The sequence below is a fragment of the Sus scrofa genome, chromosome 15 (genome assembly GCF_000003025.6).
Source record: "Sus scrofa isolate TJ Tabasco breed Duroc chromosome 15, Sscrofa11.1, whole genome shotgun sequence".
NCBI lineage: Eukaryota > Metazoa > Chordata > Mammalia > Artiodactyla > Suidae > Sus > Sus scrofa.
The window spans coordinates 33,418,039-33,439,316 of record NC_010457.5 but is presented as its reverse complement, the minus strand read 5'-3'; the positions used below and the strand labels follow the sequence as shown (position 1 = coordinate 33,439,316).

Sequence of the window (21,278 nt, the reverse complement as noted above, 5' to 3'; positions counted from 1 at the left end):
CAAGTGCCCAGAACAGCTACCCCCCACCCCCGACTCAGGCTGATCATCTAGTCCAACAATCTAAGCTTGGGGGAAATCAGGCAAACGGTTAACACGTAAAAGGTTTTGAAGCTGTTGGAGTATTTCCAGGAGGGAAGTGGGTAAAAGGTGAATTTATATGCACATCAGCGTAATGCTAGCCTGGCCAGGGGAGTAACGCGGAAGCGCTCTGTGACCATCCCACCCTGGCGGGACGGTTCAGAGATCTGGAAGTGACTTAGGACTCTGCCTTGTGTGTCTGTAACTAAAAGGCTCTTAAATAAACAGGAATTGGGAGTTCCCGTTGTGGCACAGTGGAAACAAATCTGACTAGGAACCATGAGGTTTCGCGTTTGATCCCTGGCCTCCCTCAGTGGGTTAAGGATCCGGTGTTGCCGTGAGCTGTGGGGTAGGTCGAAGATGTGGCTTGGTTCCTGAGTTGCTGTGGCTGTGGTGTAGGCTGGCGGCTACAGCTCTGATTGGACTCCTGGCCTGGAGTCCATATGGACTCCATATGCCTCGGGTGTGGCCCTAAAAAGGAGGGAGGGAGGGAGGGAGGAACAGTGGTGGTGGGGAGGAAAGAAGGAAAGGTCGGATGCCTCTGTGGGCCTTCTAAGCAGGCAGGGAAGAGCTGGAGTGGGTGGACGGTCCACGGCATGAAAACAAGAAGGCCTCAGGCAGCCTTGGTCACAGGAGCCTCCTGCCAACCAAACTCACTGCCCTCTGTCCACCGTCCTGCAGCTGGGACCTGCCAGGCCATCCTGTCCAAGCAGAGGGAGTAGCTGGGGCAGGATGAAGCCCTGCATCCAGGGGCTATGGAGGGGACTAGGACTGGGTCACTGCAGAAGACATGGTCTGCTGAGCCAGGGTGGGCACGCAGACAGGCTCCAGGGATGGAAAGGACAGGAAACGGAAAGCAGCGGGACTGGCCTGGCTCCACCGCAAAGCTGCTCTGCCCGCCCGTCCCATCTCATGGGGTAGAACCAGGCTGCCACTGAGTCCCCATCACGGGAGGGAGACATGGAGAGGGAGGTGCACATTTCCAGCAGGCTTAGAGGATCTTCCACAGTGGGGCTAAAAGGAGCTTCTCTGCCTTTACACAACATGTGCGGACACAGTCAAGTGTACACCTGTGAGCATGGGAGATGCTTTATCAAAGGGCACTTTGGGGACACAAAGAGCAAATAATATCCTAAGGATGCAGAGGATGAACAATAAGAAGTGAGTCCACTCACGTTGTTGAACAAAGCAACACAGAGCCCTCCTGTTTTCTCAAAGGGTACTTTCAGTTTAGGAAAGAACCTCTCTTTCTGGCAAAATTTATATGAACAACAAATTTGCAAATCAAGAGTTTTGCTGGTTGGGTTTCCCACCATCTGGTCACAACGCCCAGCACCCTGGGTGGGGGGAGCGGAGGGCTTCTCACAGTGCCCATCTCCATGGAAACCTCTGCCACTGGCTTGAAAACTCAGGCTTTGAAAGCTGAGTGGAGTCCACATGGCCCACAGGACTGGGGCCGTGGCCAAGGGAACTCTGCCCAGAAACATTCAGGGTGGGGTGAGGGTGGGCATGCCGCAGCTCAGAGGCCGAGGCCCCTCATCACACCTCGGCCTGGGCAGTGGGACATTTCAAGGACTGGGGACTCCAGGCAAGAGCTGGGGGGAATGGGCCACTGCAGACGGGTCCAGCCAGGGACGATGAGGGGTCCTGTGGTGCCAAGGGCTGAGTGAGCATCTGCTGGGATGACCAGGCTTCCCTGCAGCACTGTCCAGGCCTCAGCACAGGTTCCCTGCCAGGAACTTTCCAAATTGAATTCAGAAGTTTGGTATCTTAAGGATCAAGGTCTTTTTTACTGAGCAAGAATCGACACTTAAACACTGGATGCTGAGGGTACTGTCTGGTGACCCAACACACACACGTCTGTCGGCCTCATTCCACCCTCCCACCTGGGACTGTGGAGGTTCCCGCACCGAAGACCCTGTCCTGCCAGCTCCCGTCCTGGGTCTGTGCCCACATGCCCTGTACCCCTTTCCTCCACTTCCTCCCAGGGTGAGGCCGGTGCACCCAAAGGAGCCACAATCTAACAAGGAACCTTCCATCCTTTTCCTTCCAGAATGGACTCGACCAAAAGCCAAGTTTGCCACAGCTGAAAATAAAGCTTGGCTCCCTGCAGAGGGAGACCTCGCCTCCACAGCCTGGGCCCTGGACCCAGGGCTTTCCAGATACAGTCTGATGAAGAACCTGTGTGCTTCAGAGACGGGGCCACTCCTCTGCCTCTGCCGTCAGCTGGGTTAACTGCTTTGGTCTCACATTTTATGGGAATTTGCTGCCCCTTTCTGGCCTCCCCCCCACCCCCAGTCTCCCCACCTGACCTAAAACCCCTCCCCTCTCTGTCCTCACCACCCCCCTCCCCCCCTCCCCACCCTGCTCCTCCCCACCACCCCCGTCCATCCTCACCAACTCCTCGACTCTGTCCTCACCATCTCCCTCCCGGATGCTGCACCCACTGCCCCGACCCTCCCTTTGCAGCTAGAGGCAGGGACCCAGGCATCTGTGTTAGATTTCAACTAGCAGGGAACACTGGTAAACATTTCAGGACGGCTGGCCTGCTATCCTCTTTGCAGAGTTCCCTTGTCTGCCTGCAGCGCTGCCCCTATCCCTGCCCTGCAGGCTTCCCGGGACAGGGAGACCACCCTGAGACGCCCGTAGGCCACCGCAGTCATTGCTGGTTCACCCTCTTGCTCTGAGACAGGAAAGCTCACACCTGGACGCTGGCCCAACAGCAGGCACAAGCCCCCGGCGCCGTGGCGGTCCCTCATGGGTGCAGTGTGTGTCACCTCCTGACAGAGGCCCAGCTGTGTCTCTAGCTTTTACCACCAACTGTTAGGGTTAAGTAAGGAAAGCAACGCGAATGACTGGTATGAATCACATGCTTCAACATGTGCACATCCAAGTGCTCCTGAAAAATACATCTAGCCTGTTCTTACCTCTTGAAACACTTTCAGAACCTCTCCCTGGGAAGCGTTTGATGACAAGACGATGGTTTCTCCACCTCGTGTAAGTGACTCACCGAGGCCCAGCAGTTCGCCACTCCCCCAGGCCCCCGAGCTGGGACACCGCCTCTCACGCCCTCCCCTGCACCCACTTGACACAATTCCTTGCCAACTAGGAGGGTCTACTTGTTAAAACTGAACTGAGGTTATAAGGTTCATAAATGAAGAAAATACAGAGTCACCTTATTTCTGGCAAAAGGGAAATCATTTTCTCCTAAACCCACCTCTTGAGACAGCACAGAGCAAAGAGAAACAGAAGCGACCGAAATTTTGCAGAAGTTCAGGGGGTCTGGAAGCTCAAACCAACCAGGGACCCCAGGGGTGCAAGACCTACACCAGAGGGAACAGTTTAAGGCGATTACACATCATGACCAAGGACAAGAAGGATTCAAACAAACGCAGGTTCCAGCTGGTGCTGCTGGGGTGCAAGCCTCCCACGCGGCTCCCCCAGCCGCTCCTGCGGTTGCCAGGCAGGGAGGCCCACACTGTCTTCATCACTGAACAACAGACAACCTTCCACACTGAACTTCAGTCACGTGTCTACCCACTAGGAATGGGGATTTCTAATTCAGCTTCTCCAAATAACTTAGGGACATGCTCACAGAAGAGTCATAAGGAAGAGAAGCAGTGGGTGTGAACCTGAAGCTGGTCCATAAAGCCCGCAGACACCGGGCAGCCCAGTTGAACATGATTACGTGACTGCAGGGCTGGCCAGGGGCTCATCCTTAGGAACCCACCCAGGGAATCCACGGGCTCAGCCTGTGCTGAGATCAACAGTGTGGATTCTATGCACACAGTCAACCCGCTGTTTGCTCCAACTAGCCTGTCCCTCTCTCCAGATGAGCCTGGTCAGATCAGGATAAACCCTCCACCATGGCCAGATGTACCAGCGAGCGCACAGACCATTTCCGGCATCTGTGTAAGCTGGACAGCATCACACTCTTGTGCCAGGGCCTGAAAAGGAGGGTCATGGAGTTCCCCTTGTGGCGCAGTGGTAAACGAATCTGACCAGGAACCATGAGGTTGCAGGTTCGATCCCTGGCCTTGCTCAGTGGGTTAAGGATCTGATGTTGCTGTGAGCTGTGGTGTAGGTGCAGACGCAGCTCGGATCCTGCATTGCTGTGGCTGTGGTGTAGGCTGGTGACTACAGCTCCGATTAGACCCTTAGCCTGGGAACCTCCACATGCCACGGAAACAGCCCTGGAAAAGACAGAAAAAAAAAAAAAAAAGGAGGGTCATGACTTGAGTTCCATCTTCCAACACACACAGAATTAGCAAACTGAATTTGTTAAAAAAAAAAAGTTTTCTTTAATCTAGAAGGCATGTTAAAGATGCCATATTCCTCCTTTCAGAGTCTGGAGCTAAAAATTAAAATCCACTTTAGGGTTAGGGAAGCTACAGTACAGAAGTCCACACACCAAACTTGGAAGCCAGGTGAACATCTGGGCCCACGGGCCTGACTGGGTTTGTGGGCAAGGACCCAAAGTCAGCACTGCCCCTGAACTCCAGACTCAGTCCCCAGCGCACCCCAGCACCACACCCCACATGACTGTCTGTCCACTTGGCACCTTTGCTGGTAGCACTGTGGGCTTAAAGTGGGTGAGTTGTGGTCTATGGAAATACCATTTAAAAAAAAAAAAAAAACACGCTTTAAAAAGTAACACATCTAATACAGAACTGAGACAACTACACAGAGCTTTGGGCAACGTGAACACTCTGCGCCCTTCCAAGACGCCTGGACTGACTCCACCCAGTCATGCTGCCATTGTCACAACCTGCTAAAGAGACAGATGTGTTAGTGGACAACGGGCATGTTAGTTCTTCCTCCTTAGAGGCCGGCATGGCCTAAACTCTGCCAATCGCCTCGCTCTGCTCTTGGTTATTCCGGATGGCAGATGTTTCACTGTGTTATTGGCATCCTTGTGTTTTCCTTCTCTGAGCTCAGCCTTTGTTCTTCTGGCGTCCGACAGTGTGGGTAATCAAAACAGTAAGAGTAGAGGACCAGAGATGGAAAAGATCTCCACGGCAACTTGTCAGGTCCTGGGAGGGGGGTGTCTGGGGACCACTCAAGAGCTCTGGGTCCCTCCTGTGGGGACTAGGTGGCCTGGCTGGTCACCAGAGTATGTCTCCATGTCCCAGGGAGTCGGAGGATGACCCGAGGCTCCTTTCAGTCTCACGTTCCCATGCATGGAGCCTGATCCCCTGAAGAGACCCTTGGGGGTGCCCCGGATCCAGGGTACAGCCACAGCCTGGGAGGTTCTCGTCACCCAGCCAGTCGCCATCCCAGGACACATGAGCTTCTTCCAATGCCCCCAGGGCAGGTGGCTGAGTGGCCAGCTGGTCAGCAACCAGCAGCTGAATGAATGAACCAGCCACCCCATCAATCACCCCACCCTCCACTGCTCATTCCTTCTCTGGGAAAGTCACCTCCTTTCAAGCTGCCAAGCTGTCCTGTGCTTGCATCTGTGTGGGGATGGACCCTACGATGTGCCCTGCTGGCAGGTCTGCCCAGCACGGACCCCACATTCGGGGTCACTCCCTTCAGGACAGACCTTCCATAGACAGATGGGTGAAAAGGCACCAATTCACTAAAAACTCAATAATGAATCCGCTTTTCTTTGCATTCATCTAATACCTACTATTATTGAACTCCAAGTGCATGCCTGGCTATAGAACTGGAAGGAAAACCATGAAGACGGCAAGCTCAGCAGGAAAAGGATGAACTAACTTTGGACAAGGTCCCTCACACACTCACTAGGTTACTAGCATCTCAGTTTCCTAAGATAAAGGCATGACAGTAACAGATCACACTGAATGGCATTGCCCTCCGCCCTCAAAGGCCAAGAGAAACGGATTAGAGACGTCAACCTCAAGGTACGGATTCTGCCCAGGAAACAGAGAACAAATTTCTACTGATGACAGACAAGTTTCTCCTTAAATTCCCTGTGTTAGACAGTGTGCAAAAAGGTGTTTCCTGAAAATCTGCTTTGACTGAGATTATGTCCTTGCTTTTCATGGAGGCACGATAATGTGAAATCGCAGCAGTCTGCAGAACACCATCCCAAACGCTTTCAAGTATTTTCCAAAGTCCCCTTCACTTAGTATGTGACGACAAAGTTCTCCCTAAATTCAGAATGAAAGGACCTACTCTGCAAAGTGACACACTTCCTTTCGATGGACAACGAGGACCACGGTTTCCGTTTGCCGAGGCGGATGGAAAGTTCATGGCAATACTTAGGACCCAAAGGCAGCAGTAAACTTACTCCAGGTTCATTCTTGGCTGTGGTACTTTAAAAATTAAGTCATCCTGCTTTTTGCTTTTTAACATTGCTGATACGAATCTAAGTTGGCTTTGCAGGAACCACAAACCCGAAGGTGAACGAGAGGAAGCAGCGTTCCCTGTATCACAGCAGAGATCCACAAGTCCAAGGCATCCTTGGAGATTTGAACACGAGAAGGTGATCTTGACCATAAACACATCTCGGGATTGCTTCATTATAAAATACACAGAGGCGTTTTGTTGTTGTTGTTGTCCACAAACCCAAGACAAACAGGATCTGCTATACTTGCAGGTAATTTTTTTTTTTTTTTTTTTTTTTTTGTCTTTTTGCCATTTCTAGAGCCGTCCTGCAGCATATGGAGGTTCCCAGACTAGGGGTCTAATCAGAGTTGTAGCCACTGGCCTACACCAGAGCCACAGCAACGCGGGATCTGAGCCGGTCTGCTACCTACACCACAGCTCATGGCAACACCGGATCCTTAACCCACTGAGCAAGGCCAAGGATCAAACCCGAAAACTTGCGGTTCCTGGTCTGATTCTTAACCACTGAGCCACGACGGGAACTCCCTTGCAGGTAATTTAAATGGATTTCTAAGAACTTATAACACACAAGGCTGCTCTTGAGTAAAATTTTAATACATCCAGTCAACTTGGAGACTGTGCCTCCCTCCCTCCCCTCCCCATCTCCCCCCTCCCCACCCCAGCTGGCCCTTTCTTAGGAAAACATGTGATTTAGTTTGGGATTTCCATTAATAGGACGGTATGCACATTGCTGTAAACAGGGCATGGTTTTCTCATCAGCAACTCAGGCATTTAGAAACTTAAGCTTGAGGAACTAGCTTATTCACCAGGTCACCGAAATGAATGACTGTTAACATCAGACAAAGAAGAGGAAGAGACAATGAAAGAGACCCCATGTCAGATGGGGCCCTATAGTCACTGTGTCTTTGTTCCCCCAAATCCAAACCTGCATGTTCACTCAGAAAAGCCCAGCCTTTCAAAAACCGCCTCCTTCTGAACATGTCAAAACCAAAACAATCAAAAAGGTTATGGAATACACTTACAGTCAACATTGTATCATTAAATACAAAGGCTCATATTATATATAAAAAAATGTATGGAAAATTTCCATTCACCATACTTTAAGTGCTCCACGATTCAGGGGCAGAGGCCAGTGTGTGAATAAAATTTAGTCAGGCTTTATTTGGATTAAAAAAACAGAAAAAAGATTTCCTGCTGCTCGTTGGCATCTCTGGAGTGCAGGGACACAGGTTCAATCTCTGGCCCAGCAGAATCCAGAAGTTAAGGATCTGGTGTTGCCACAGCTGCAGGGCAAGTTGCAACTTCAGCTCAGATCTGATCCCTGGCTTAGCAACTTCCATATGCCACAGATGGCCAAAAAAGGAAAAGGATTTAAAATAAAAAATAAAATTAGGAGTTCCCACCATGGCTCAGCAGAAACAAACCTGACTAGCATCCATGAGGATGCACATTCGATCCCTGGCCTTGCTCAGTGGGTTAAGGATCCAGCATTGCTGTGAGGTGTGGTGTAGGTGGCAAACATGACTCAGATCCCGCACTGATGTGGTTGTGGCTGTGGCGTAGGCTGGCAGCTATAGCTTTGATTCAACCCCTAGCCTGGGAACCTCAATAAGCCTCAGGTGCGGCCCTAAAAAGCAAAAGAGTAAAAAAATAAATTCATTAATTTTTTTTTTTAAAAAGAAAGTAATGAGCTCTAGTTCAAAATAGTTTAGTAATAACCACTGTGTGATAGACTGCTGCACAGCTCAGTGGGGGACCCCTGGCCCCACTTCTCTGTGAGGGGCACAGATGGCCCCGCCTCCCAGAGATGGAAGAAGAAGAGGCTGCAGGAGCTGGTCAAGGCTAGGCAGAGCCAGGACCGAGACCCATGCACTCTGGGACCGTCTCTGCATCGACGCTGGCCTCACACCCGCAAGCGCTGGTAAAGCGTCACTTACTTGGCTTGGCGCTGGCCACCACGGCCAGGCTCTCGGGCACGTGCACCAGGGGACAGCGGCCGTTTTCTCCCACGCCTTCGTCCCCACCATACTCGATCACTTCCACATGCCCCAGAGGAACGCTCCACTTCAATAAATACCTCTGGCTGGTGGATACGCCGGCACTGCTGTCGTGGGAGGTCCTGTAACAGCCAGGAAGCCTCAGTTCAGGGACAATCACAAGCCTGAGTCGTGACACTTTTATCCTTCAGCCACTCAAGGGAGAATCGTCTGAAGTGGGGAATCATGGTGTTTCTGCCTTTCTCACCAGCAGGGACCACTCAGGTCCAGGTCTATGGGGGGCTTTCAGAGATGAATACACCTATATTTAATAAGAAAAAAATCATCGAAGATATGTTTATAGGAGTTCCCTCTGTGGCAAAACAGGATTGGCCGCCTCTCTGCGGGTTCGTCCGGCAGTGGGTTAAAGGATCTGATGTTGCTGCAGCTGTGGCATAGGTTGCAACCATGGCTCAGATCTGATCCTTGGCCCCTGAACTCCATATGCCATAGGGCGGCCAAAAAAAAGAAAAAGAAATACATACGTGTGTGTGTGTGTGTGTGTGTGTATGCAGCTAGCAGCTAATGAGAAAGAATGTAAATGATGATAAAAACAGGAACAGTGGATGATTCAGGAAGCTAGAAATGAAGTTCACTTTAGTTTCCAGCTCCACCATCAGCCTCGTGTTCAAACAGTTAACGTACCACATGCCTCTAATCTCCACCTGCAACAACCTGGTGACATCCCTGGACCCAAGTTGAGGGAGGGGCCGACTGCACACAGACCTCTGCAGAGCCAATGAGAAGGCACAGTCACCGGCCCCCCGGACGCCTGCAGTCCTGCTCCTTACCGAGTGCTGACCGTGGCGCACAGCAGCACGTCGTTCAGCATGAGCAGTCGGCGCTCTTTGGTTTTCACGATCTCCCCGCGGTCATTGTAGACGGTTTCTATCATGTCGTCAGAACGGACGAGGTAGCGGCTCCCGCTGCTGAGAAGCTGAATATTCAGACCACACTTGACACAGTGGCCACAACCAGGTCACCAGGAAAAGGAAAAAGGATGAGGAAGAGGTGGTGCGAAATCCATGAGCAGCGGCAGCAAAGCAAAGGGAAGCGCGTATGTTCTGTGTGGGGTTCAGAAAGTGGCTTTTTTGCTTTTTTTTTTTTTTTTTTTGGAAAAAAAAAAAAAAAAACTAATTTCAGAAGTGGCAGGATCTACCCTCCTTTCATAAGCAGTTTCTCCAGCTAAGAGACACCAACTTGGCCACGGAGGGCTGCCTGTTCTCCCCCATCAGCCGGTGTGTGCCTTCTCTTTCCTCCACCCTTCAGTCTTCACAGAAGTGGCCCCATCCTTTCCATTACTTGCAGCATCAAATCAGCCCAGAACATTTGTAAGTAGAAGGAGTTATTCTGTAATTTTACTTTTCCCAAAGGGCAGCATCATGAAGAAGTCACCCTGCCTGCTTATGGCACCTCATGTTTGACTTCACTGAGCCAAATAAGAGAGTCCGGGTTCTTGGGAAAGATGCTTCAGATTAATTAGTAAAATATATAAAGTCAGACTTAGTGTAGCCCAGTGGCAAATCCAGAGTCCCTGGCCCAGACGTCCATGATGGCCAGCCAACCTCACCTGTTCACTTTCCTGCAGCTAATGGGGATGAGGCTGCAGGTCACTGACATAGCAGTAACTGATGTGTCACCTGCAAGCCCACCCAGCCTGTTGTGGGTTCCTAAACGTTCAGGTACCACGGGGAAGCATGATTTTAAACAACACAAGTCATGTCAGGAATACCAGTGGATGCAATTTTCTGCTTATAAAAAGTTCCTACATAAATCAAGTGGAAAATCATGGAAAACCTAAGCCTGAACTGTATGATTTTTTGTTCTTGTCGTTAAATTACTGGACATCACTGCACGGTAGGAGATTACCCCTGCTGTCAAAAACAAGGCAATTTTAGCAACAACGACTACTACGTATAATTAACATAGTTGAGGTGCACTGGAGCTTTAAATAAAAATGAGAAAGCCTATGCAAAATCAGGTTATTGTGGCGGGAAGAGGGCTTTGTAAATGAAGCTGAGATTCAGCTCTGCAGAGAACTACTTTCATACTGACTTCCCTTCCTGATGATGATACAGTCCAGTCTGAGCATGGACAGGTGCAGATAAGCACGTGTGTAAATGTCCATGCTTCAGGTATGACTTAGATGAAACGCTGCATTTTGAAGGTAAAATTCAGCTAAAAGAGTGCTTCTTATCCATTTGGGGTCCTGGGTCCATATGAGGACCTGCCACTCTGTGAACCCCTTTTCTGGGAAAAGACACACAGAGGCCGGGAAGGCTTGGTGTGCCCTTTCCTGCGTCCTGAGCCAGGCTCTCTGTCCACCTCAGCCCTGAGCTCTGGCCCAGGGGACTCCCTGCAAAGGTCCCAGGAGACTGGGAACAGACGGCAAGGAGGGCGGTGGCTCATTAGTGCCAAGCAGACAGGAAAAGCCCCACCTTGTTCAGGTACCGCTCGTTTATGGCTTTTGCTATCTGCTTGATTTCACAGCGCTGGTCAGCATCTCTTTTTCTCTCATTCAGCTTCTCGGCGAGTGTCTCGAGCTCCGTCAGTGCCATCTGGAGGGGCAGTCTGTCAGGGTGCCCTCGGGGCGTGTTCTTCAACATGTCCTGTAGGGGAAGCTGAGTGAGGGGAGGTGTCGCAAAGGGCCCTGACATCACCTGATGCTGGGAAGAGGGAACAAGCCCTGGGAAGGGGTGACAGACCCAGGAAACACAATTCCGCTTAACATTCGAAGCTCGTTTGCAAAACCAAAGCTGACTTATTAAATGGGATGGGAGGGGATGGGATTAAGATGGTGGAATAGAAGGACTGGAGCTCAACTTCTCTCCCAAAAACAACAAAATTCACAACTAAAGACTGAGCACACTTCACCAAAATGGACCGGAAACCTTAAAAAAGATACCCTACTCCAGAAGAAAAAGAGGAGGCCACATCAAGAGGTAGGAGGGGCGATTTCACGATAACAACAACCCCACACCTTTGGGGTGAGAAGCTCCACAGACTGGAAACTAACTGGTTCACAGAGACTCACCTACAGGAGTGAGAGTTCTGAGCCACACAACAAACTCTCATGTGTGGGGATCTGGCACAGGGAGAAAGAGCCCTGGAGCATCTGGCATTGAAGGCCAGTGGGGCTTGTGCCCAGGAGCTCCACAGGACTGGGGGAAACGGAGACCACATTCTTAAAAGGCACACACAGACTTTCACGTGCACTGGGTCCCAGGGCAAAGCAAAGTCTCCAAGGGGATCTGGGTCAAACCTGACCGCAGTTCTTGGAGGACATCCTGGGAAAACAGGGGTGAATGTGGCTTGTTGTGAGGGGTGGACATTAAAAGCAAAGCTCTCCGGAATATTCAGCACCATGCCTTTCTCTGGAGGAGGCCATTTTGGGAAAATCTGGCCCCACCCGACAGTCAGCACTGAGAAGCCCCAGGGCAAACAACAATCCAGGTAGGATCACAGCCCCGCCCCCTCAGTAAACAGGCTGCCTAAAGACTCCTCAGGCACACAGATGCCTCTAATCCCATCCAGAGACTAAGCCCCACCCACCAGAGGGATTAGAATCGGCTCCTCCTACCAGGGGGCAGGCATCAGCCCCTCCCATCAGGAAGCCTACACCAAGCCCCCATACTGACTTCAGCCACAGGGGGGCAGACATCAGAAGTAAGAGAGGATACAACTCTATTATCTATAAGAAGGTCACCACACCAAAAACCTATAAAAATGAAAAGACAGAGAACTAGAACTCAGATGAGGGAGAAAGAAAAAACCCCAGAAAATCAGCTAAGCCATGAGGAGATACTCAGCCTCCAGGAAAAAGACTTTAGACTGTTGATGCTGAGGAAGATGCAAGACATTGGAAATAAACTGGAGGCAAAGATGGATTACTTACAGGAAACACCGACCAAAGAGATACAAGATATAAAACTGAAACAAGAAGAGATGCAAAATACAACAACTGAAATAAAAAATTCACTAGAAGCAGCTAACAGCAGAATACAGGAGGAAGAAGAACAAATAAGCAAGGTGGAGGACAGATTAGTGGAAATTATGGATGCAGAACAGAAAAGAGATCGAAAACAAATGAAGAGAGTCTCGGAGAACTCTGGGACAACGTGAAACACAACAACATCTGTATTATAGGGGTGCCAGAAGGAGAAGAGAGAGAGAAGGAGACAGAAAAAATATTCCAAGAGATAATAGCCGAAAACTTCCCTAACACGGAGAAGAAATCACTCATTCAAATCCAGGAAGCACAATGAGTACCATACAAAATAAACCCAAGGAGGAACACCCCGAGACACATACTAATCAAACTGACCAAAATTAAAGACAAAGAGAAAATCCTGAAAGCAGCTAGGGAAAAGAAACAAATAACATACAAGGGAACCCCGATAAGGCTATCGGCAGATTTTTCAACAGAAAATCTGCAGGCCAGAAGGGAGTGTCATGACATACTCAACGTGATGAAAGGAAAAAACCTCCAACCAAGAATACTCTACCCAGCAAGGCTCTCATTCAGATTTGAAGGAGAAATCAAAACCTTCTCAGATAAGCAAAAGCTGAGAGAATTCAGCAACACTAAACCAGCCTTACAACAAATACTAAAGGAACTTCTCTAGGCAGAAAGAAACAAGAGGAGAAGGAAAGAAAAAAGAGCAGCAAAAACAAATCCAAAGTAATTAATACAATGGCAGTAAGAATGTACATAATAATTACCTTAAATGTGAATGGGCTAAACACCCCAACCAAAAGATATAGACTGCCTGAATGGATGCAAAAACAAGACCCATATATATGCTGTCTTCAAGAGACCCACTTCACTTCTAGGGACACATACAAATTGAAAGTGAGAGGATGGAAGAAAATATTCCATGCAAACGGGGATCAAAAGAAAGCTGGAGTAGCAATACTCATATCAGACAAAATAGACTTTAAAATGAAGAATATTTTAAGGGACAAAGAAGGACATTGCATAATGATCAAAGGATCAGTCCAAGAAGATGTTATAACAATTTTAAATATCTATGCACCCAACACAGGTTCACCACAATATATAAGGCAACTGCTAACAACCTTAAAAGGAGAAATCGACAATAATACAATCATAGTGGGGGACTTTAACACTCCACCTAGAGCAACAGACAGATCATCCAGACAGAAAATCAATAAGGAAACACAGACCCTAAATGAAGCATTAAACCAGATGGACTTAATAGATATTTATAGGACATTTCATCCAAAAGCAAAAGAATACACATTCTTCTCAAGTGCACATGGAATATTCTCTAAGATTGACCATATCCTGGGCTACAAATCCAACCTCAGTAACTTTAAAAAATTGAAATCATATCAAGCATCTTTTCCGACCACAATGCTATATGACTGGAAATCAACAACAAGAAAAAACAAAAACCGTGGCCAAAAAACCACAAACCAGGCGTGGTAGACGTCCAGACCAACGCCATGCCTGGCTACCTAATACAACCCACTGGAATCCAACTGGAAGAAATCCAAAACGAGGAACCACAAATATAAAAAAATACCTAGATCAGGCAGCAAATGACAACAAAGATACAACACTCCAAAACCTATGGGATGCAGCAAAAGCCGTTCTAAGAGGAAAGTTTATAGCAATACAAGCCCACCTCAGGAAACAAGAAAAAGCCCAAATAAACAAGCTAACTCTACATCTAAAGCAGCTTGAGAAGAACAGACAAGACCTGAAATTAGTAGAAAGAAAGAAATCATAAACATCAGAGCAGAAATCAATGAAATAGAAACAAAGAAAACCATATAAAAGATCAATGAAAAGAAAAGCTGGTTCTTTGAAAAGATCAACAAAATTGATAAACCCCTAGCCAGACTTATCAAGAAAAAAAGAGAGAGGACTCAAATCAATAAAATCAGAAATGAAAAAGGAGAAGTAACAACAGACATCACAGACATACAAGGGATCATAAGAGACTACTATATGCCACTATATGCCAATAAAACAGAAAACCTAGAAGAAATGGACAAATTCTTAGAAAAGTACAATCTTCCAAGACTAAACCAAGATGAAATAGAAAGGATGAATGGACCCATCACAAGAACTGAAATTGAAACTGTGATTAAAAAACTTCCAACAAACAAAACTCCAGGACCAGATGGCTTCACAGGCGAATTCTATCAAACATTTAGAGAAGAGCTAACACCTATCCTTCTGAAACTATTTCAAAAAATTGCAGAGGAAGGGATACTCCCAAACTCATTCTATGAGGCCATCGTCACCCTGGTACCAAAACCAGACAAAGATACCACAAAAAAAGAAAACTACAGGCCAATGTCACTGATGAATATTGATGCAAAAATCCTCAACAAAATACTAGCAAACTGCATCCAACAATACATTAAAAGGATTGTACATCATGATCAAGTGGGATTTATCCCAGGGATGCAAGGGTTCTTCAATATCCGCAAATCCATCAGTGTGATACACCACATTAACAAACTGAAGAATAAAAACCACATGATCCTCTCAATAGACGTGGAAAAGCCTTTGACAAAATCCAACACCCATTTCTGATAAAAACCCTTCAGAAAGTGGGCATAAGGGGAACCTACCTCAACATGATAAAGGCCATATATGACAAACCCACAGCGAACATCATTCTCAATGGTGAAAAGATGAAAGAATTCCCGCTGAGATCAGGAACAAGGCAAGGATGTCCGCTCTTGCCACTACTCTTCAACATAGTTCTGGAAGTCCTAGCCACAGCAATCAGAGAAGTAAAAGAAATAAAAGGAATCCAAATTGGAAAGGAAGAAGTAAAACTATCCCTATTTGCAGATGACATGATACTATACCTAGAGAATCCTAAAGACTCTACCAGAAAACTGTTAGAGCTTATCCACGAATTTGGCAAAGTTGCAGGATACAAAATCAATACACAGAAATTGATAGCGTTTCTATATACTAACAATGAAAGAGCAGAAAAGGAAATTAGGGAAGAAATCCCGTTTACCATCACATCTAAAAGAATAAAATACCTAGGAGTAAACCTACCTAAAGAACAAAAGACCTGTACTCTGAAAACTACAGGCCACTGATGAAAGAAATCAAAGATGACACAAATAGATGGAAAGATATACCATGCTCGGGATTGGAAGAGTTAATATTATCAAAATGACTATACTACCCAAGGCAATCTACAGATTCAATGAAATCCTTATCAAATTACCAAGGACATGTTTCAGAGAACTTGAACAAAATATTTTAAAGTTTGTTTGGAAGCACAAAAGACCCAGAATAGCCAAAGACATCCTGAAAAAGAAAAATGGAGCTGGAGAATCAGGCTCCCAGACTTCAGACTATACTACAAAGCAAGAGTCGTCAAACCTGCATGGTACTGGCACAAAGACAGACATATAGATCAGTGGAACAGGATAGAAAGCCCAGAATTAAACCCATGCACTTACAGCCAACTAATCCATGACAAAGGAAGCAAGACTATACAATGGAGAAAGGACAGCTTGTTCAATAAGTGGTGCTGGGAAAACTGGACAGCCACATGGAAAAGAATGAAATTAGAACACTCCCTAACACCATACACAAAAATAAACTCCAAATGGATTAAAGACCTAGATATAAGACCAGACACTATCAAACTCCTAGAGGAAAACATAGGCCAAACACTCTATGACATAAACGACAGCAACATCTCAGATCCGCCTCTTAGAGTATTGACAATAAAAACAAAAATAAACAAATGGGACCTACTCAAACTTCAAAGTTTCTGCACAGCAAAGGAAACCCTAAACAACACAAAAAGACAACCCACAGAATGGGAGAAAATCTTTGCAAGTGAATCGACTGACAAGGGATTCATCTCCAATATTTATAAACACCTTCTGCAGCTCCATACCAAAAAACAAACAACCCCATCCAAAAATGGTCAGAAGATCCAAACAGACAATTCTCCAAAGAAGACATATAGATGGCTGAGAAAAACATGAAAAGATGTTCAGCGTCACTCATTATTAGAGAAATGCAAACCAAAACCACCTTACACCAGCCAGAATGGCCATCATCCAAAAGTCTACAAACAATAAGTGCTGGAGAGGGTGTGGAGAAAAGGAACCCTAGTACACTGTTGGTGGGATTGTAAATTGGTGCAACCACTGTGGAAAGCAGTATGGAGATGCCTCAGAAAACTAAACATAGAACTACAATTTGATCCAGCAACCCCACTCCTGGGCATCTAGCCAGAGAAAACCACGACTCTCCAAGACACATGTACTCCAATGTTCATTGCAGCACTATTTACAATAGCCAAGACATGGAAACAACCTAAATGTCCATCGACAGAGGAGTGGATCCAGAAGATGTGGTACGTATATACAATGGAATATTACTCAGCCATTAAAAAGAACAAAATACCAGCATTTTTAGCAACATGGATGGACCTAGAAACTATCATGCTAAGTGAAGTCAGCCATACAATGAGACACCAACATCAAATGCTTTCACTGACACGTGGAATCTGAAAAAAGGACAGACGAAACTTCTTTGCAGAACAGATGCTGACTCACAGACACTGAAAACTTATGGTCTCCGGAGGAGACAGTTTGGGGGGTGGGGGGATGTGCCTGGGCTGTGGGATGGAAATCCTGTGAAATCAATTGTTATGATCATTATACAACTACAGATGTGATAAATTCATTTGAGTAATAAAAAAATGAAAAAATAAATAAATAAATAAATGGGATGGGAATGGGACCAAGGCAGCATTTCCAGTAAAGGACCCGTCCATGCAAGCACACAGGACCCCAGAAGTTGCTGCTCTCAGTCTGGGTGGGACCAGCGAACCTAGGTCCACAGCCGGGCCAGGTCCTCTTCCCACCAGGGACATAAGCGGCACTGCTCCAGGTGATGTCGAGGGGCGGGGGGGCCACCTGCAGAGCACAGTGGGGGCACCTGGAGTCAACCTCAGAGAGGGACATCTTAGTGTGGGTACTGTCACCTTCTGAGTTCACACAAGGAGGGTGAGCAAGACAGGCCCCCTCCCTGCCTGCCACCTGCCACCCACAGAAGCTCAGGCAGCAGTGTCCTTCTCTCTCAGCCTCTTGGTCTCCTTCATCTGGAAAGAACCCACATAAGGACTATGTTTCCTTTTGGATGAACAACGTGTACTGCTCCGTGTGATTGTTTCCCTGTGAATCACGTGAAATGCTGTCAAGGCAAAATGAATCATCTTGGGAGGAATTCTGGTACCAGCAGGGCAGGGGGCAGTGCCTGCCTGGACCCAGGGTACCACACATCTGGAAGAAAGCTGAGCAGAGGAAAGGGAAGTTCACTGCTGCTACCAGGTTGTTACTTACCTGCTCCAAGACGGGAGAGGGAACAGTAATAGAGACAAAGACAAGGGCTTCTGGAGGACCGTCTGTTAGGACCCAGTGGCCAGGAAAAGCCAGGGGCATAGTTTGATCCCAAGTTTTGGGGGACGGCTATAGGTCATAGCAACTACAGGTCACGGGGCCCCGGGAGAGCTAGGGGGGTCATGTGTGGTTAGGACAAGGAGAAGCAGAGGGTAGCCAATGAGTGAGGGGCAGCGGCCCTTCCTGGTTATGCCCTCTACTACCAGTCTCACTGCACGTGGACCCAGCAGGAGTCAGTGCTTGGGAGGAGAACACCTGCTCCAGCTCCCAGCTGGTCCCTCTGAGGTAACAGTTCCCAGGAGCATCTTTACTTGGGAGGCAGGTCCTTGGGCATATCCCGTCATCATCAACCGAGGCCTGTCCCCCACCCAGGGCAAGAGCGCATGTGGTTAATGAAACTTGGCTTTGCCCCAGTTCAGGTTCCTGGCCCAGGGTCCCTAAAACCCTCGGATTTCCCTAGTGATGGGAGTGAGGAGCATCCGTTCGTAACAAGCCCATTCGCCCAGGGCCTGCCTTGGGAGACACAGAGACTGGACAAGGGGCCAGCTGACCCAGGGGAGCCCTACCTGGAGCAGCAGGATGAACTGTGGAAACCTCTGGATGGGCTTCATCATTAGGCTGTAGAGCGTCACACGGTCAGGGCTGGATTCCTGGCACTGCTGCGGGGACACGGGCCTGCTCACCTGAGGCTAAGACCTCGAGGACCCCCTTCCACCCCACCCCCCACCCCCCGACACAGCCCCAGGAAGGGCGCACACCTGCCCTTTGCCCCATCTGCTTGCAACCATACCCACTACAGCACAAACATGATGACATGTGCAAGTCCACGGCCACACTGCAAACACACTGACACTTTCGAGTCCCCTCTCACACCACAAACACACATGAAATCCATGGCCAGGCCCATCTGGTTTCTGAACTGAAATCTTCTATTTTTTCAGTCAATGTTTTAAGTGCTATTATGAGCTAATTTCTTTTCTTTTCTTTTCTTTTTTTTTTTTTTTTTTTTGTCTTTTTAGGGCCACACCCACAGCATATGGAGGGTCCCACGCTAGGGATCTAATCGGAACTGCAGCTGCCGGCCTACACCACAGCCACAACAACGCCAGATCCGAGCTATGTCTGCGACCTACACCACATCTCACGGCAACACCGGATCCTTAACCTACTGAGTGAGGCCAGGGATCAAACCTGCAACCTCATGGTTCCCAGATTCATTTCTGTTCCATGATGGGAATTCCTATGAGCTAATTTCAATACCCTAAGAAGCAAATGAGTTTCTCAGATCCTATAAGTGCCAAAAAAGTGCAACTATCAAAAAGAAAAGTGACAGAATCCCCAAGAGGAGTGGCGCGGGCCCTTAAAGGGCCTTGCCCTGCCTCCAGTGGACTGCCTGGGTGGCTTGTTCTGCAGGGGGCCATGGATTTGTCCTGAGTCTATGAAGACTCAGGACAGGGTGGGGCGTGCGTGTCCAGAAACAGGCTTTGGCCCCAGGTTTTATAATGCAAACTGGAGTCTCACATGGGAGGAGGAGACTAGGCCCAGTGGACGAGGGTGTGAGCAGATTTCAATGTGGTTCTTCTTGCGGCAAGCCTTCCTGGTGACTGGACGTCACAGCCTGGGACAGGTGTCACCCATTCAGTCCAGGGGGAGGTTTCAAGGCCAGCCACCCCTGAGAGGGTGGGGAGCCCCCACCTGATGTCAGAGGAGGGCTAGACACCGGACTCCCACCACCTGGTATGGGCTCGGCCTTCAAGGTCTGCTGACAGCTATGACTCAAAGAGGCCAAGGAGCCCCAAGCCAGACTCCAAGAACCATGTCCCGTTATTCCTCATCTTAGGCTGAAGGATGGGGACCAAAAGCCACTTGCTGGGGTCTGACCTTCATTTTCCGACTGTCTCCCCATCTGGCTACCCACTTTGAAGGATGTGCAAATAAAGGTTTTTTTCAAAAAGCTTGGAGTTCCCATTGTGGCTCAAAGGGTTAAGAACCTGACATGCTGCCTGTAAGGATGCGGGCCTCGCTCAGTGGGTTAAGGATCCTGCGTCGATGTGGCTGCAGTGTAGTTGAGCAGCTGCAGCTCTGATTTGACCCCTAGCCTGGGAACTTCCGTATGCCTCGCATACGGCTATAAAAAGAAAAAAAAAAAAAAAAGCTATGTTACTGCTAAACATTCATCTTTATTTCTACCATGGATCCAATACCTAGGGTCCTGTTGGTGGTAAAATCTTTACAAGTAACACACATTTAACAGGAATGTTTGATAAGATTTTCCTATGATGTATTTTGACACAGAATCTGTTATTGGAGAGTGTTAAAACCCCTCAAGGCTTAAATAAAAGTGCTTACCTTTAAAAATTCAAGAAAAGCAGGTTTCGTAGCACATGTTTTCTTAAGGATTGCCACCGCTGTGCTAAAATTATTCACATATTCACTATAGGCATCCAGCACCATGGATTTAGAAAACTGAAACAGGAGGAAATTGAGAAATATAAATAATGTGTAGAGTCCAAATGCTACTTTTCCAAGCTTAAAATGAAAGACTGAAACCGGCACTAATCATAACCCCTCAGTCACAGCGGTGTTTTCATTAGATAAACTTTATTATGACTGTGTGTGATTATTTTTTCCTTTACGCAGACTTGTTAAGAATTTTGAACTGGATGGCTGATCTTGTTTTGCTGACCCCAATGCTCTTTAAGGCCTCCCTTCCCAAACCCATGGCAGTTTTGGGGGTTCAGTGAAGAAAGGTTCCTACCACAGATGTACACAGACGGTGATTACAGTCATCCTTCTTTCCGTCCCTGACAACCAGCACTCTGTGCACTTCACCCCGAGACAGGATGTCCTGCACCTGAGTAGGTGGAGGTCCTGTATCCAGACCTCAACATCCCCTAGAAACAGCCTTCCAGGCTGAGGAGCAACGTCACATACATAGGTTCACTGCCTGATTTTCCTAGAGGCACAAGGGTCTCAAGGGTTGGAAACATCTGCCTCACTCTCTGAGATCAATCTTCTAAGATGCCACATATTCTTGAGGCTGGACATCAACACCCATCCGTAGACAAAGTGGGTCACCACTTAGAAGAAATGCTTTCATCTATATTATATTTCTGAGAAGTATCGTATCTAAAGATCCCTGAAATAATCTGAAAGATCCCTGAAAGGGGTTATGCAAATTAATTTTAGTAAGAACTGTTTCCATGTTATGTTCAAAGCATAATTTATGTACCTTATCTCATTCAGCACACAAACATACAGAAGAAGAAGGCTTCGTATATCCTATTAGAGCACCCCCTTAATGCTCTGATGAACACTTAAATGTTTTTTATAGGGAGTTCCCGGTGTGGTGCAGCAGAAACAAATCCCACTAGTATCCATGAGGATGCAGCTTTGATCCCTGGCTTCACTCAGTGGGTCAGGGAC

At 47.8% G+C, this 21,278-nt stretch overlaps 1 protein-coding gene across 1 annotated transcript in view; it reads right to left on the bottom strand.

The window, feature by feature from the left end:
- The window catches only part of ARHGEF10 (Rho guanine nucleotide exchange factor 10), a 95,760-nt gene that overhangs the window by 26,536 nt on the left and 47,946 nt on the right, over positions 1–21,278 (bottom strand). Inside the window, 5 exon segments of the mRNA XM_021076496.1 lie at positions 8,331–8,512; positions 9,221–9,366; positions 10,868–11,038; positions 18,419–18,511; positions 20,202–20,318. Coding sequence (XP_020932155.1) covers positions 8,331–8,512; positions 9,221–9,366; positions 10,868–11,038; positions 18,419–18,511; positions 20,202–20,318 — 709 coding nt within the window.